General features: G+C 40.2%; 1 protein-coding gene across 1 annotated transcript in view; it reads right to left on the bottom strand.

Moving 5' to 3' along the window:
- The window catches only part of nedd4a (NEDD4 E3 ubiquitin protein ligase a), a 40,277-nt gene extending 23,664 nt beyond the window's left edge, over nucleotides 1-16,613 (bottom strand). The window contains exons 1-5 of the mRNA XM_005467076.4: nucleotides 16,195-16,613; nucleotides 14,842-14,915; nucleotides 13,288-13,366; nucleotides 13,164-13,202; nucleotides 12,851-12,904 (exon numbers count right to left, since the gene is read on the bottom strand). Of these exons, the coding sequence (XP_005467133.1) occupies nucleotides 12,851-12,904; nucleotides 13,164-13,202; nucleotides 13,288-13,366; nucleotides 14,842-14,915; nucleotides 16,195-16,239 (291 nt within the window). The 5' untranslated portion in view covers nucleotides 16,240-16,613. The remainder of the gene's footprint in view (nucleotides 1-12,850; nucleotides 12,905-13,163; nucleotides 13,203-13,287; nucleotides 13,367-14,841; nucleotides 14,916-16,194) is intronic.
- Nucleotides 16,614-16,960: the final 347 nt, after the last annotated feature.

Below are 16,960 nucleotides of genomic sequence, written 5' to 3'. Positions count from 1 at the left end.
TAGTGTTGCGTTTACATCAGCTGATCAAATCCACTGATCTCTCTGTCAAATAAATATTTAACTGTAGTGCATAAACAATTAAAGCTAATGGTTTGAAGTTGAGTAGGTCACGTCTATATCAGTAACGAACAGATGATGGAGTGAAATCAGAGCTTCCTGGGTAAGGTGAGGCTAAAGATAACAAAGGGGAAATGCATGCTACGGACACGTGAAAAAAAATTGCCCAAGATAAAATGATAACGACAGATAAATGTCCATTCAGAGCATCCCCGCAGGCTCGTGTGACACCGAATGCAGCTCGAGTTTAGCATGTGGCATTAAGCAAGTGCTGACCACAGACTGCATGAGGTTGTGGCAAACAGCTACAAACACATGTTGGTAGCCTCAGCGATATCCATCTTGGCTCTGCAACGAAAAACTGCTTCTGACAGGTGGGCAGCAGCTCGTGAAAAATAAGCTTCTGAGGAGCTAATGTGGCGGTGGTAGCGTGGTGATGATGGACGCTGAACTGAAAGCTGACACAGGTGTCAAAACAGCACTTCATTGCCATGACAAAGTTAAGGCAAGTTAATACACATTATGTCTGACAGCCTAAATGTCATTTGTTATCCTTTTGGGGAATGTGCAAACAAATTATTTAACTACAGGATGAAGAATGAGGTCAAATATTTCCCAACTACTGGCTGTAACCCAGACTGTAAACTTTTTAAAGCACAGAAGTTAGTCTTTGTATAAATCATATGGGGTTAAAGGGCACTTAGCTGGGCTATCGCTCTAAATACACATTAGCTATTTTGCATGTCAACTCAGCAGCTCCACAAACCCACTTGTTTGTGTAGTGAGTTACCCCTAAAATGTTTAATGCTCTATGAAACTGTAAATGCTTGTTATTTCGCTATATAAAATCATTGTTAACATTCATTTGATTCATGTCTTCACCTTGTTGTGCAACACATTCATACCTGGTTATTCATTAACTATGGTGATGAGTCATCTGGTGACTTTGGGAGTGTGGCTAACCAGAGCAAAGGAAGTTTTCAAACACTACACCAGCCACACACAGCTTTTCTTTGTTTCTAGAGCAGTATTTAAAAGTTTTAGTTTGTTGTCCACGTGCAGCTGAGATAAACAAACTAAAAATATAATAAAAGGTCCAGAAATAGACAGAGGCTAATTTGTCATATTGCAGTATCATTAAGTCTGCAACAGTTATATGTTTGTATTTTTGGAGTACATATTAGCAGTGCTGGTCTGTTTGTACTCAGGTGACCTTTTTTGAAGTGGCTATAAAAGGAAGTACAAAGTACAAATTTATACACGTTTGGGCCATAAAATCTGTAGCTGTTTTTAAACATTTCCACTACAGACGCAGGAGGATTATCCATGACCTGTATGGGTTTTATTACTGTCGCATCTTTTTCCTATAGCTACCTAAGATTATGATGTACAAGATCTTAGATAACCATTAGCATGAGTCACAGTCTAGGTGGACATGACAATAAAAACAAAGGCGTGTAATACAAAAGACTTTTAAGAAGAAGTTATAGAGTTACTGTGGTTTTGCATTTTAATTAGTTCAATTTTTGTTTTCAATTTCTTTTTTGAATAACCAGGCCCCATCTTATCTTAAAGACCTCATAGTACCATATCACCCCAACAGAACACCACGGGCTTTCTCGTGGTCCCAAGAGTATTTAAAAGTAGAAGGCTTTAGCTTTTAGGTCTCTCGTCTTTGGAACCAGCTCACAGTTTGGATTTGGCAGACAGGCACCCTATCTACTTTTAAGATTAGGCTTAAAAAGTTCCTTTTTCATGAAGTTTATATTTAGGGCTAGATCAGGTGACCCTGAACCCTCCCTCAATTATCCCGCAATAGGCTCGGCCACTGGGTGCTTCCCATGAGTGTTTGTTTTTCTCTGACCCTTTTTTCACTAACTGTGTTTACACACTTCTCTGCATTTAATTATTAGTTGTTATTTATCTCTGGTTTTCTTACTTCTTCATATGAAGAAGTAAGAAAATCAGTGCAGGTATTACAATTAAAACACCTTTTGACTCACAGCAGAAAGCAGTTGACTCACAGTCTTGTCTACAGACTTATTAAACACATCCATCAAAGCCCTATTGGCAAGTTGTGGAAATTTTTTTCCAAACTAAGAAGTTTCTCAATTTTTTTCCTTTATTTTACTAAATTTTTTAAGTTCACTAAGCAATTTTTTAAAGAGTCTAATTTTTATTTTGTTTTAAGTTAATTAACACCTTTTTTTCACGCTTATTTTTAGTTAGTTAGGCATGAAGCATGTTTTTGGCCTTCTAGAGTGAAAGTATAACTGAGATTTACCTAAACAAACATAAATATTTTAAAGATAAATGGACTGACTAATTAGTGGAGAAAGCCGTCCTACTTGACATTCTGCTAAATGGAGCGGGGGGTTTGAGACTGACACTTGATATTTCACAAACAGTGGCTGGCAGGGGCACCCACGAAAGCAACACACCACCAGTTTACTGGGAAAGGCTCACACTTTCATTCCGCCTGCATTACATTAGCACCACACACATGCACGTCCACAGATGGCTGGTATGACTGTGCAGCGCTCTAGTATCATGCAGTTAAATTTGAATCAGTGCTACACACCAGTAGACTATCTGGAGTCAGGCAGAATATTTCAGAGGCACTTTATTTATATCAGCAAGGGGCACCACTTTTCCCACTGCTATAATTAGCCTGGGTAAATACTTAGGTCGATTACTCATAGTGCTAACAGAATAATAAAAAAGGAGAACTATTCAAAAGATGAGTTCACACACCGACAGACACGCAAACGGGTTGAAAGGGAACCTTTCCCTCTTATTCAGGGATTTCTGGGAAACTAATAAGCAGATGGATTTACTGTAATGCAACCGAATACCTTTGAATGTTTGTCCACATTGGGCTTGTTAATTGCATGACTTAGCTGTAGCGATCTTCTCAGTTACTGAACCTCACTCTTTCTTGACCCGCAGTAAACTGAGTTTTAAGGATGTGAATGGTAGAGTTGTATATCCGTATATCTATATAGATATAAAATACACAGAACTAATTGAATGTTGAACTTTATGCAAGGGAAAATTAAGCACAAAGTCAATATAAATATAGTTGTTATTTGCATTACTTTACACAGTCCAGCTGTTATTTTAGTCCCGTGTACATGACAGTTAAAGTCAATGTGCTGTCGGGTGAGCAATTTATGCATGTGGAATCTCCTGGAAGCAGTTTAACAACATTTCAACGAATCCACTTTGTTCTTTAACTTAACGTGCTTTCCTGGGCCTTTCTGTGTCACGTAAACTGAAAAAAAAAATGCTTATTTGACAGCTGTTATCCTCTCTATATACTATGAGGTATAAGGCCTGGGACCCTCAGTTAATTCCATTTAAGAAACTTACCTCAGCACATTGACGTGAGCTTATGGGTGTATTATTCCATTTGTTGCCTGTGTTTATATCAGGAAGAGAGGTAGGCAATTTAGCCGGGCAGCAAGGAGACAAATGAATGTGCACATGTGGAGAGCAAGGGCTGCTGAGTTTGGGATTCGAAACGTGACATGAAATTCCAGTGTTGGCGTAAGGCACCTCGAGGGAAAAGCTCCTCTGTATGGCGTGATGACAGTGTTTTTCCTGGTGGCCTTTCCCTGATGAACAAGCTTTCAGGTTTTTCTCAGAAGGTTTAGTTGAGGAGAACAAACAAGCAGAGGTACTACGATACAGTTTCTTGTGGCAGTCGCGATCACCCTCTGGGTGCTGGGCTGGGTAATGAGCCTCGGGATATTCCACATTGACTGTAGCTGTTGTTGTGGCTCCTTTTCCTGATATCATTGGTTTCTGGTGGGCAAAGCGCAGCAACAGGCTGCTGGAGTGACGATTTGATCTGTCTAGAGACGTTGACACTTCGTTTATTTTGCTCATGTCCTCTGTTTTGGATTTTGGTTCATCCTGTAAAGGAATATTAAACTGCACCATGTGTTTGGTGTCCCTGAACTCCGCCGAACAGCTTCCTTTTGGGAAGCGATGGCCGCTTACTGCCGTGTTGGTGGACCCTTTGGAAGTCACTTCCTCATCTGCCAGTGAGTATCCATTAACAGAAGTCTGAAGAGATGACTGATTAGAGCCCTTCCCTATAGGGAGAGCGGGAAAAGCAACTGGACTTACTGGGGAAGCAGGTGGGGTGCTGCAGGGGCTCTTTGGGAATATAACTAATGAGGAGCACCGCCTCAGGGGGACCTTGGACTTGCAGCAGTGTAGACTCCTCTCTTGGGTGGTCTTATGCTTTTCTGTTGCCTCTGGCTCGAAGATGCTGTTACTGCTACAGTAGCCGCCATCGCTGGCCATGCTGCTGCTGCACGAACCCCCGTCAGAACCCGTACCCGCTCCTCCTCCTTCACCAGCTCCCGGTTCTCCATCCTCTACGCTGCCATCCACCTCTCCGCTGAGCTTTCCACAGGGCTTGAGTGAGATCTGTAGAATTCTCTTCTTATTACATCCTCCGGTGTTAACCCTGGGTATGAACACTGAAGAGTACTGATTATTAACATAGTCTGGTGACAGAGGAGTCACCTTCAAGTGGACAGAACTGTGCGCCAGACTCTCCGAGGGGCTTTGAGCTGACACACCGACTCCGCTTTCTTCACCATGGCTGCTGAGGCTTTCTGACAGAGGGTCCGTGTTGCTTCTCCTTGACGCAAAATGCAAGCGGAGCCGACGTGCCATTCGTTTAACTCTCTAATCCCTGCAGCGCCAGCGGGAGCTGCATGATCAAACTTGCTGGCTGGGAAAAGGAGAGCAAAGCAACTGCTCCAAACTCTGCTCTGTGATCACAATCATTAGGGACTGTGCATTGCCAAAATAGCTCTGGTGACAACCTACATTCCTCTCCAGGCGGACCACGGCTTTTAGTCAGGGGAGGTCAGTGGTTCTGTGTGGAGGCATGACCCAAACAGATGACCTTTGAAAACAGATTAATCTCACTGCTGAGCCCCCTTTAAAGACAGGGCCTCGGAGCAGAAAGCAACACTAAGAGTTTAAAGAAAAAGCTTCCACTGCTGACCTGCTTCATAGCTTTAGCTCAGGGCTAGTTAACTGAACCCTCAGACAAATTTTTAACACCTCACATCTGCTGTTGCCACCTCACTCCTGTTTACTCCCATGGGAAAAAAAAATGTAAAAAACACAACACGGCAGTCCTCCACGCTGCATCTTCGACTGAAGCTCTGGTAAACTGTTACATCTGCTTCAGGCCACTCACCCAAGACTCCACTTCCTGCTGCAGCTATGCTTCTTATGTTTCTGCTGCTCTGTGCCCCCACAAATATTTTTACCCACTGCTATTGAATTACAGGAAATCAAAGGGACTGACTTTCAACATAATTCTGCTTCAGAGTGAGGACTGGGTGACAAAGCTCAGCTAGCACACAATAAAAATGCCGAAGAAAATATGCAAAAGAGCACCTAAACAAATAAAAACATTAATAAAAATGCTTTTTGATCCTCAGTGACTTATCAACCTGCTGCAAATCATCTGCTTTGCTGCAGAAAATTCAACACGATAAGAGTGAGAAAGATTTGTGGGACCGCGGTGACGTGATACCAGTCACTCGACACTTCATGTAACAGTCAGTGCTCGTCTGATTTCCTCTCCACGCCTGTTGACAGTCCGATTTATTAACGGTTGCCTATTGTGAGCCCAGGCTGGCCTATTTCAGGATATTGCTCTGCCTCCAAATCGGTTTTAGCATAGTCTTTAATAGGAAGAACCCAGGCCAGGATAAAGCAATGATTCACTGGTGGACACTTCCTGCTGCGGTGGAAGTCATTACCTAAATTTTTAAGGAGCATGACAAACTGCCAGAAAAAACCTGTGATTGGTCATTAATCACTCATCCAGCCAAAAGCAGCTTTAACTGATGTTGACGCTATCTAGGCCATAAGACAAGGCTGGTGACGCACACCGCACATTCATGTTAAGTCACAGAGTATGGTGTAATACGCCAATAATGCAAAGCTGCCTGGAAATAGGCACAAGAATTTGGCATGACAGCGAACATCATGCTTTGCATCGAAGGATAAGTTATATTTAATAAAGTCTTCAGCGAGTGTGTCTGAGGTGAGGTCATCAATAAATTGGGTCAGTGGGGTGTGGTTAGAGTAGAGGCTGGGCATCTGTTAAGGTGCAGCCCTAAAGAGTCACGAGTTGATAAAATCTATTTGTTCATCTTTTGATGTTTTACGACCAAACAAATCAGCGGAAGATATGGCTGAACTGATAACGTTGTCCTAAAGGAACAAGGGGCACTGACTGACATCTGACTGGGGTGTCTGAGAGTTGGTGTGCATGTCTGTGTGTAAATGCATTCTATACAACTCATCACACATGAAGTAGTCACACTTTTAGAGAGCTGAGTAGCATTTCTCAGATCTCTGTCCATGAAAATATTGACAGGCATTTTTAATCCATCCATGCATGCATTCTGTTCTGCTTATCCTTTTCAGGGTCACAGGGGGGCTGGAGCCTATCCGAGCTACTCATTTTTTATCGTTAAAGAAATATTATAAAGGTGATTGAACATCTGCTGCCAGTATCCAAAAGCCAAACAGGGCGAATGACCTCTTTAAAATCTCTCAGTGAGACATGCTTTTACAGGAGACTCTTTCTAGAGTAGAGTAAAGAGCTTGGAAAGAAAGCTTGGACTTCTTTAAGTTTATTGAAGACTTATTTGGCACCTTTCTACTTTTTAATTCCAAGAACTCACGCATGGATTGATATAGCACTTTATTATATGCCTTTAAGCACTTTCTAACTATCACACACTGTCTTTCTCTAATGGATTCTTCTGAGGAACTTTGGGGATCAAACCACTGACCTTCTTTTTATCAGATGACCCGAATGACTGAGCAACATGTCCTGTTTTGTTCACTTATACCATTTCTGATTTGCTAGAATTTTTCTACTGATAAACTTACTGCAAACCAAGATAGCGACAGCTACATGTTTGAAACTCGCTTCCTGCTAATGTAATAGTGTAAGTAACTGCTACAAGTTAATTTTTCACACATGGAAGTTCAGTGCAGGTTCCATTTAGGATTAGGCTTAATCCATATCTGAAAAACCCACTGATGTAGTTTATCTTCACAGAAGAGATATATATAGTGTACTACATAACAAATTTCAGTGATATATTAATACATCCAGCTCCAGTCTCAGTCTGAGCAGGTTTTTCTACCTGCCTGATTGGTTTGGTAAGTTTGGTTGCCTCTCAGTGTTTAGCTTTTTTTCATAGTCTTTGTAAATGTTGTTTTGCTGTAGGCTACAAAGCAGCTACCATTGTATCACTTTCTTTTACAATTTGAATCGTGTCAATTAATTCAAGTGCAGGTAACCATAGCAACTTCTGCATTCATGCTGTCTCTGGAAGTGGGGAAGGGCCTGCTGCAAAGGCACACTCATGTATTTCAAGGGAGAACTGTAAAGCAGCATCTGATTTACTTTTTTATGGTTTTTGTGGGTGTGTCTAGCTGCTTGTGAGATAACCTGGAACTAGATATGACCACACTGCTGTTAGATTAGATTATGTTAGATTAGACTGGGGGGTCTGCTGGCGTAGCCTGGTGAAGTGCTATCAGAATATGTAATTTTACTTTTTTTAATTGTTCTCAAGAGTCTGGGTAATCAAGGAGCAAAGGAAATATCATTTTAGCTAAGATGCATCGAACACTAACTACATGTTTCTCCCCCCAAAAAACAAAAAACTTCTTGCTTTTCTCCAAAACATAGGATAAGGGTACAGATAAGGGTACAGATAAGGGTACAGAGGTCGTCGCTGATAATGACTAATGCCAGAATTATGTTTCAGCTGGGAACAAAACCTGATGTGTACTTCACAAGAAATCAAACTACATGTTGGGTCAATGAAGGCAACAAATGTCAGCAAACTCCTAGCTGAAACTATCACAACGGACGTGAGGGAATGTACAAAGAAGTGGAAAAACTAGAAGGACAATATATTTGCACCTGAAAAAACCCTGACTAAAACAAAGAGCGAAGACCCAGAAGGAAAAAAAATCAACAGCATTTTATTTATTTCAGTTGGGACACGACCACATGGTAATTAACACATAATGTACCATTACAAGGATAAATACCAGGAACAATGTCAACCACTTAGGTAGGTTACATCTAGCCTCTACAAAGATTCCCAGTGATTCACATTCTCTAAGTGAGCCATTAGACTTCAGAGCTGCTCAGAAAGTAGCACAAGTGCTGAATTCTGCAAAAATAAAGTTGTTTTTTTTCACTAGCTTTAATAAAACATCAGAAGCTGTCACTTTAATCACAATTTACACTACCAGCTCACTGCTATGTTTACCTTACCCGAGTTTTTTTCTGGCTCCTGGGAGTTGATTACACACGTACGCATGACTCATCTGCTTATAGTTAAGGCAAAGAGTCGGTGTTACCTTACTTAACAGACGTCTGTGAAATTTCTTGTTATTTCCAGCCATTTCATTAAAAAAATGTACTTAGGAAAAAATGTTTACAGAAAGAAAAAATGGAGTCCTGGTGATTTTACTGTGGAATAACACCAAAATCTATTGAGTGGGCACCAAATACCATGTTTATTAGTAACAGGCTGTGTACTATCTGAAAATCTGGCAAAAAAAATTGAAGTGTCCAAATGTATACATCCATCAAAGTTTCACATTTTGTTAAAGTAAAAACTACTTTTGGTGGTGCTAGAGGACATGTCATAGTCCAAAGGAACAAAGATTTATGCTGTGGGAATAATAAATGTTTATTTATTAAACTCTCAAGAGGCTATAATTGAAAGTCTTAGCCAGAAGAATCTTATCATGCCAAGATGTGAAAGCTCACACTGTGGAAACACCATGTGGAAACAATAATCATCCAATCAACACATCTCGTAGGAGACGACCAACAAAGCACGTTTCTTGCTGAGCTCTCGGTGTGTCAGAGCTGCAAACACACACACACACACACACACACACACACACACACACACACACACACACACACACACACACACACACTTTCACAGCTCTGACACACCCTCCAAAATACTCCAACGTGTACCTGGAGCATGACAAGGCAGAAATGAGTGACTCACCCCCGTCTTTATTTTATCATGTGACTGGAAACCTGTGAAGTAGTGACAGGTTCTACAAAACATTCAGCCATTTAGAGGCAAATGAAAGCTCGTGTGTTGACGGTTTTTAAATGACCTAACGACTGATTATACCTGAAAAGTCTGAGCAAAACCCGCTGAAACATGTTGAATGTTGTGGTAACAAATTTATGATGTATAAACTCCACGATTACAAAAAGCATCACAAGCCTATTAACAGTGATGTGATTCAGATTTCAAAAGAGTTAGAAATGTGAATGTAATTGTCATAAACCGATGGGACTGCTGGATGGCTGCCTAATGCTTGGCTTTTCATTGACTTGTAATTCCAAGAATCTACTTTGCCACTTCCTGGTATTGTTGGGGACCAAACTTTACCAGTGATAAAAGTCTATGAAGCTGTATACAGCTCCAGTAGGAAAGGGGCAGGTGATTCACTGATTCTACAAACTGCAGGTCGTGTCGCAGTTATACGAAATGTAGCTTAGGACACTACAAAGAATGACAACTTCTTTTGTTTACTTTCCATTATAAAAACAAGTTAGTTATGAATGAAATATTAAATATGGAGCAGCAAAACAATCAAGAAAACAATCCAAAGCTTCCAATAAAAAAATCTGTGTCTGTGCTTTGGAAAATATATTTTCCCCCAAGTTATTGCTGGAAATTGCTGGCAGCCAGTAGATGAAATTGGTCCCAAAGAGGTACGATACGGTGCTGCACATAGGAACTCCTTGGAGTTGCTTTGCTCACTAGCAGATTGCCACAGTTGCTACATGTAGTTTGCATGGACTTGTCTGCAAACAATTGCCGACTGCTCACCAAGCGGTAGTAAAACTGTGAAAAGTGAGACGCAAACTAAAAAATGGAGACTGTGTGCCTTCGAAGTAAAAGATAGTCGCTTGTCAGACAGTCTCTAGGACTAAGTGACTGAGGCCTTAAGCACTAGTAGATGTTTTTATGATTATCATTTTCTAGCCTGCTTTGTGGACACGAGTGTAGTTGGTGCTTCTTTTCACAGACGATCAATGCAAATTGAACAAGAGCAGCTCAAGACAAATATCTACACCATGTCTCTGGATCCGGGATATTTATTATTTCAACTTATGGAAATATGATTGCTGTTTCTTGGAATTATGAAATCTCTTCAATCCAGATCTGAAAGGAGGGCGACTCCAAATTTCCCACCTCTGGTAAAACTTTTATAAATTTGTTCATACTTCATAAAATAATCCTAAAAACAAACAGCAAAACCAAAGCTTAGCGTGGCAGATGCATAAGAGAAAACACAGGAGTTATATTCAACGTGAAGCTAATTTGTTATACACAGGCACATCTCTCTGGCGCATGAATATAAAAGTGATAAAGAGAGTTTTCAGTACATTTTCTGCCTCTGTGAGTTGAGGTGATATTTAGTACAGTCACATCAGGACTTCTGAGCATCCATCTTGGTTCACTGCCTGACCGTGTTGACATTGCATACAGTTACAGGCTGTTAGCTGCAAATCTCAGACAGAAGTGGTCGTGTCACTAGAGTCCGCCTGTTCATGCGCCCTGCTTTGTATCAGCCCAGGATGAAACTGGGTCAGCAGCTTATCACATCTCCTGCTACATTTAGGCTACATCCTAAAACCTTTAACATCACTTTGGGCCAATTGTATAATCAATAAGGAAACACTAGACACGGGCATCTATATTCTCTTCAGACTCCTATTTAAACTATTCAGCTACATCCTCTCCATGCCCTTAAGATTTGCCCATATTTACAGTCGTGAATAATAAGGTATCCCAGTTTCCAACAATACTTCAAGTGTCATGGCAAAATAAGGGCCTCTGTGTATTTGACAGGCAGACAAAGCACAGTTAACCTTGTAACGACTGGGGCATACCCTCCTCCATACAAATACGACACATACAGTACCATTTTACAACATGCAACGGCTTCTTTCCACAGCAGACAATGTTTTATTTCTTAGTCAATAAATGGGCAAAACTGGAGTGTTGTGTAGTGTGAAAGGTGATCATTTTTTTATATTCAATTTATTTACGACTACCTTATTTTAAAAAAACCCTGAAAAAGTATTGCCTACTTTGATCAAGTCTGTTACTCCTGTGTTCTTAGAATAAATTACAAATAGTTTGCTTATTATAGGATATAATTAAAAAAAAGTCTACTGAGCTAGTAGATCTGTCAATAATGAGGGTACCGTGGACCTTTGACAATCACACAATCCATAACTGTAACTGGCATTTCTTTCGTGTAGCAAAAATTAATTTCAATGGAAAATTAGGCTTTGTAAGTTGCAATTTAAGAACATAAACATGACCTAAAAGTGATCTTAGGCTCCAGCAACTAGCAATTTACGCCTGTTTTACTTCTGCTGGTCAGACAGGAAATGTATATGTGCCATCTTGGGATTTGTAAATGTGTTGAACCATTACTCGAAGTTATCATTTTCTGCAGACTGGAGCCTCGTGCAAGTGTGCAGAGCATGAAATAAGTAAAGTAAATGCTCATTATAGGCTCACATCATGGTTGGACTCAGATCTAGTGGACAATGCCAAATGACAAAAATGCATTGAAGCAGATAAACTGTCAATATTACCGTTATGTTAGCAGTTAATGTGATAAAATGCAGAATATATTTGCAGTAAAAAATTTTGTTTTATTCTTTGTCTGTTGTTACACTTTAAATCTCATATCTGCTGACTCTCATTCACATATAACATCAAAATGTAATATATAATGCCACCATCTCATCTACAACCTCATTTGACTTGACCAAACACACACATATACAGATCACAGTAGGAGGTCTGCATTTGTTTGAGAAATCTGGGGAATTAAAAAAAACCAACTAATTAATAATGTGTTAGAGACCCAGTTTACTCTTACATGTTAGCCTGATCGGTCTGTAGCATTCTAAAAGGAATTATTGGGGTGTCTGTTTAGCTTACTCCACAGCTCCCCATTACACTTTAACTCCACAGTATTTGACCAGCTTTACATTTAGGCAATCCAACCACAACTAAAGAGCATAATCCCAGTACCTTTAGTAATTAACCCCCCTCCAGATATCACATTTCATTTGGATTTTACACTGTGTGTGGAAATACTGATGATAAAGATCTGCTGCTGCCCTGCTCACTTATTTTCACTTATTCACATTTGTTTTCACATTTGCACAGACACACACACACACACATGGAAACCCATGCCCAAAAGCTCCTGGCAGACAATTTCTGTGCTGATGTTAATGCCAGAGAAGTTTTGAAGGTCTCCCAGGTTTCACACAGTCAGCGACCCCACTATATAACTTTACGTGGTATGGGACTTTGGTGGTTGACTTGCTGTAGTACCTAAAGTTTGCAGTAGCATAGCTTATAACGTATAGCTGCTTGTGAATATCTAGAAGGGAGGACACTTCACCAACTGACTTGTTGCAACGGTGGCATCTAATTACAGTTTCACAAATTCAGCGAGCGCTTCAGAACAGCCCATTCCTTCACAAATGTTTGTAAAGGCAGACTCCACGGCTAGGTGCTTGATATTATACACCTATGGTAATGTGAATAAAAGCACCTGAATTCAAATAATAAGATTTGTCGCCCAATGCAGTTTAGTGTAGCTCATGTATAGAAACAAACATAAATAATTAAAACTAACTCACCAGCCGGTTCTCATCAAACACCTCAAACAGCAGACGATGCTTCTTGGGATCAACCTGAAACACGATACACACTTTAAAGTCAAAGCTGCCTAATCGACCAGTAAAATAACCCAGATGCGTGAACAACAATGCAAGAGTAGCTAAAGTGTCACATGTTATGGCTACAATTGATTTAAATCTGATTTCTGAATCAGGTTTTCCTAAGTAATCGTTGATTTAACTGATATCGCATCAGTGTACGTTCAATTTATGAAAAAAATAAAGCACTACATGCATTTTAAAATGTGCTTAATGTGAATCACGTTTCACTTACTCTGAAAAAAAATTCTTCATTCCACTTGGGGTCCAGTGTCTGCGGGTCAAATGAAAAGAGAAAAGAATAAAATAAATCAACGAGATATGAGCACGACTTCAAAAGCAGGTGTTCACCTATTTACCTTTTTGATGGTTTTGGTCTGAAGGCTTGCGATCTCTCCAGTGACAGGATCGTAGAGGGACAGTCTGGTATAGGGATCACTGCAAAGGAAAAACAGAGACTCACTAAGTCATTGGTCGATACAGATTCAAACAGTTGTGATCTGCTTCCTGCCCTCAGCGGTTTATTCAAAACACTTAATATCAGCCTCTACCTTCAGAACCTAAGAAACATTAACGAAATTGCTCCAGCTTGACATGCTCATAATTGCAGTTTCTATTTTATAATGATTCTAGGAACTGTGCATAGAAACCACATCCATCAAAGAAACTGTATTATTCATTGCTCTGTCTTAACGAAGCATTAGTAATGCATTAAATGACGAGCGCTCCACTAGAGTGGTACTAATAGAGCAATTTTGGCCATTACGCGAACAATTAAACACAAAATGGACATAAAGACAGAAGAGTCCCAAAACGACCAGTAAAATCAACAGAAACTCTCAATTATGCGTCTTTGCTTTGTATGCCATACTGTGTGGAAGTTAGGGGAATTATTTTCAACTTTGAAAAACAAAAACTAAAAGTGGGGGAAAGGTATGAGTGAAAAATGTTGTAGACACACTGGTTTTTGCTTCTTTGGAGGGAGTCCCAGAGTTACAACAGTACAACAAATCCCCAGAAAAACCACAGAAAAAAGATGTTTTTATCTGAATTAGGAGTGGAAATAAAAAGGGTAGCCAGCTGTATCTAAATATCTGAGGAATGTTAACCATCAGAAAACAGAGTTTAACTAAAGCTTTTCTACAAATGACACAGAACAAAGTCCTTCTGTTTTTTGGAACAAATGGAAGATTTAATATGAATCAGTGATTCACAAATTCCCGTAAGCTCTGATTGCAACGTAAAGAGGAAACAGTCACCAACTTCCAGAGCACAGGTGCCCCCTGTGCTCTGGAAGTTGGTGACTTAAGATTTTTTTCAAATCTGCTGTGAACATTTTTAATAATCATCAATTTATTTACACAAAGAAATTTTATGGTTGTCAAGTAGCACATGTGAGGATTGGTTGCTTTTTTCTTTAGATGTCCTGCAATGCTGCACATTAAATATGTTTGTATTTTGAATCGCTGATAAAACTGAGAAATGCCAAAGAATCACACTGAGGTTTGGGGAAATTTATTTAGAAGAAAAAAAACATTAGTCATATATTTCTAAAACACTGGATTAGTCTAATCAATGAGACCGGAGAGCAACCTGTAACTCTTCTGATTTTAATGGTTCAGGCTTCTAATTCTGCTACAAGTGTGTGTGATTGTTTTAAGTTTACGACAGTTGATAATCCTATTTCTAATTTCATAAAGGAAGAGCTCTGAAAGCCATGTGGTATGTGGTTAGATTGCAAAACACATTAGTGACAATGCTCTGACCCATGAGTCTCAGACTTTTCCAACAATTCCTGTGTTGGAAAACAGTGGCTCTATTAAGAATACCCACTTAGGCACATGTGAAATTATATTTAAAGTTCCTCTTTGAGCAAACTGGCATGAAAAACAGACCATGTTCCTCCAGCTTACCTGGCTCCAAGAATATCCTTTTTGGCCAGTCCAATTCCAGCAATGACTTTCACCTTCAGGATTCTGTTATCCTCCTGAATCAACAAAATAAAATAAAACAAGTCTTTTTACATTACAGTAAAATACAAATAGGGACAGAGACTGCATACAGCTTACAGCTTTGACTTCTGCTGCACATATATACACACACAGGCAATATTACTCAGTAATCATAGTTTTCTGACTTTTTATTTATTTTTTTAACTTGTGTCTTGTTTGCACACTGTGGGTCGAGAGTGTAATGATATTACACTCCTGTGCGTGTCCTGTAAACATGGCAGAACTGACTTTGACTTCAGTCCAGTCCAGAGTTATCCTAAACTGGATAAGCAGAAGAAAACGGATGGATGGATGGATGCATGAATGCATGAGGACAAGCATGAGGGGGCTTTGGTGCATTATTTTATTAAGACTGAGCTATCTGTGTCACTGAGTCAAGAGTTTGGATTGTAACACTGGACCTAAACTTCTTAAATCTTCCACCTGTCCACTTTATAATAACTCTAAAACTAATAAACACTAAACTGGCACTCGCCTTTTCATACAACACAAACTAAACAGAAAACCCACAAAAAGCACTCTAATTATAGCTTTATAATATAGTTGTAATCTGCACATGGACAGTCTAGTGTATACCGATGACTTGTATGACAACAGGTGTCCAATAAGTGATGAAAGACAATAATAAGAGTGTAGCAGCACTGATGCAGTGTGACTTCAGCCTGATCGTTACCACATGCATGCATGCATACAGCTCGCCGTGCAAGCATGCATGCAGTGGTCTCAGGGTGATGTAACATCCTCACAGCACTTGGCTCTTGTGCCGCATTTTTACCGTAAAATCAGTGAATCATCGGGAGATTTCGCAACCTGTCACACTGACCCCAGCTCCTTACACTGTATTCCCTGTTTTGCTTTGTTGTCCTTCTCTGAATCTTTTCACAGACATCTGCTGCTTCGGTAGAGCTCAGTTTTGTTTGTTTGTTTGTTTTGTTTTGTTTATCTTGAGCAAACGCAGAAGGCGTTGACAGCCCAGGAGACGGCGGGTTTCCTGCCCGAGAAAAACAAAAGCTCTATCATTTTCAAGGCTCCCCTAACACTGGCTGGCAGTAGTTGGGAGATTTTTCAAACTACATCGATTGTCTATTAATAGGTAACACATTTATCTGGCGGAGACGAAACTCCGAAGCGGACAGACGCGGTAAGTTAGGGAGAGTTAGCTCGCTAACTCGACGCTCCGGTTAGTTTCTAGGTTAGCTGGCGTTGGTTAGCTGGCTAACGACAGCGGCCTCGTTTACAAACCGCCAAGTTTACCTCATCTGTCTGAAGTCCTGAGATCTGTGAAGAAACTGAAGCCATGATAGTATCCTCGCCCTTCTTCCTCCCAAACAGCGACAAGAAGAGGAAGAAGAAGAAGGAGGTGGCGGTGCGACAGACGGTGCTCCGCAAAGGTGTGCTCTTCCACTCCGCTGTAAGTGAGGTACTCCCTCCGTGTGTTTACCCTGCTGGATGGCGTGAAACTAACCTACTGATAAAGCTGTGATACCGTCGTCACTCTGTATCCATTCTCCTCCTCCTCCGCCTTCTATTCCTCCCCCTCCTCCTCCTTCCTCTTCCTTCTCTGGGTCCCCCTTTCACAGCCTGAGGAAACCCAGAGGGAGCCTCTGAGAGATGGATGTAATGTCACAGTGTGTGTGTTATATAAAGGAAACCATCCATGTTTATTACATAGTAAATAAGACAGGCATTAAACAGGTGGGTCGCATTGATAGAGATTAAAAAGCACATATTACAGTGAGAAACGTGTAACGAAACAAAGATTATATATTAAATTAATCCGATTTTTAAAGTTTAGTTTTGAGTTTAGTTTTTTTTTTTTTTTCCAAGGGTTTCCACTTCCCCATTTCAGTTTGAAAAGTTTAACTTTAGTTTCGTTTTAATGCCCTACTTTCTCTGGCAGTATTAGCCGTTTAATTAATCTCATAGAAAGGCTGTATTTAATAAAGCTGACCCTCATTCACGTAGACAGCCTCAGTAAAGTATGTATTTTATTTTACTTTTGTTAGTTTTGTAAGTTCGC

Source organism: Oreochromis niloticus, linkage group LG1, assembly GCF_001858045.2.
Source record: "Oreochromis niloticus isolate F11D_XX linkage group LG1, O_niloticus_UMD_NMBU, whole genome shotgun sequence".
In the NCBI taxonomy this organism is placed as follows: domain Eukaryota; kingdom Metazoa; phylum Chordata; class Actinopteri; order Cichliformes; family Cichlidae; genus Oreochromis; species Oreochromis niloticus.
This window is presented reverse-complemented; position numbering and strand designations above follow the sequence as displayed.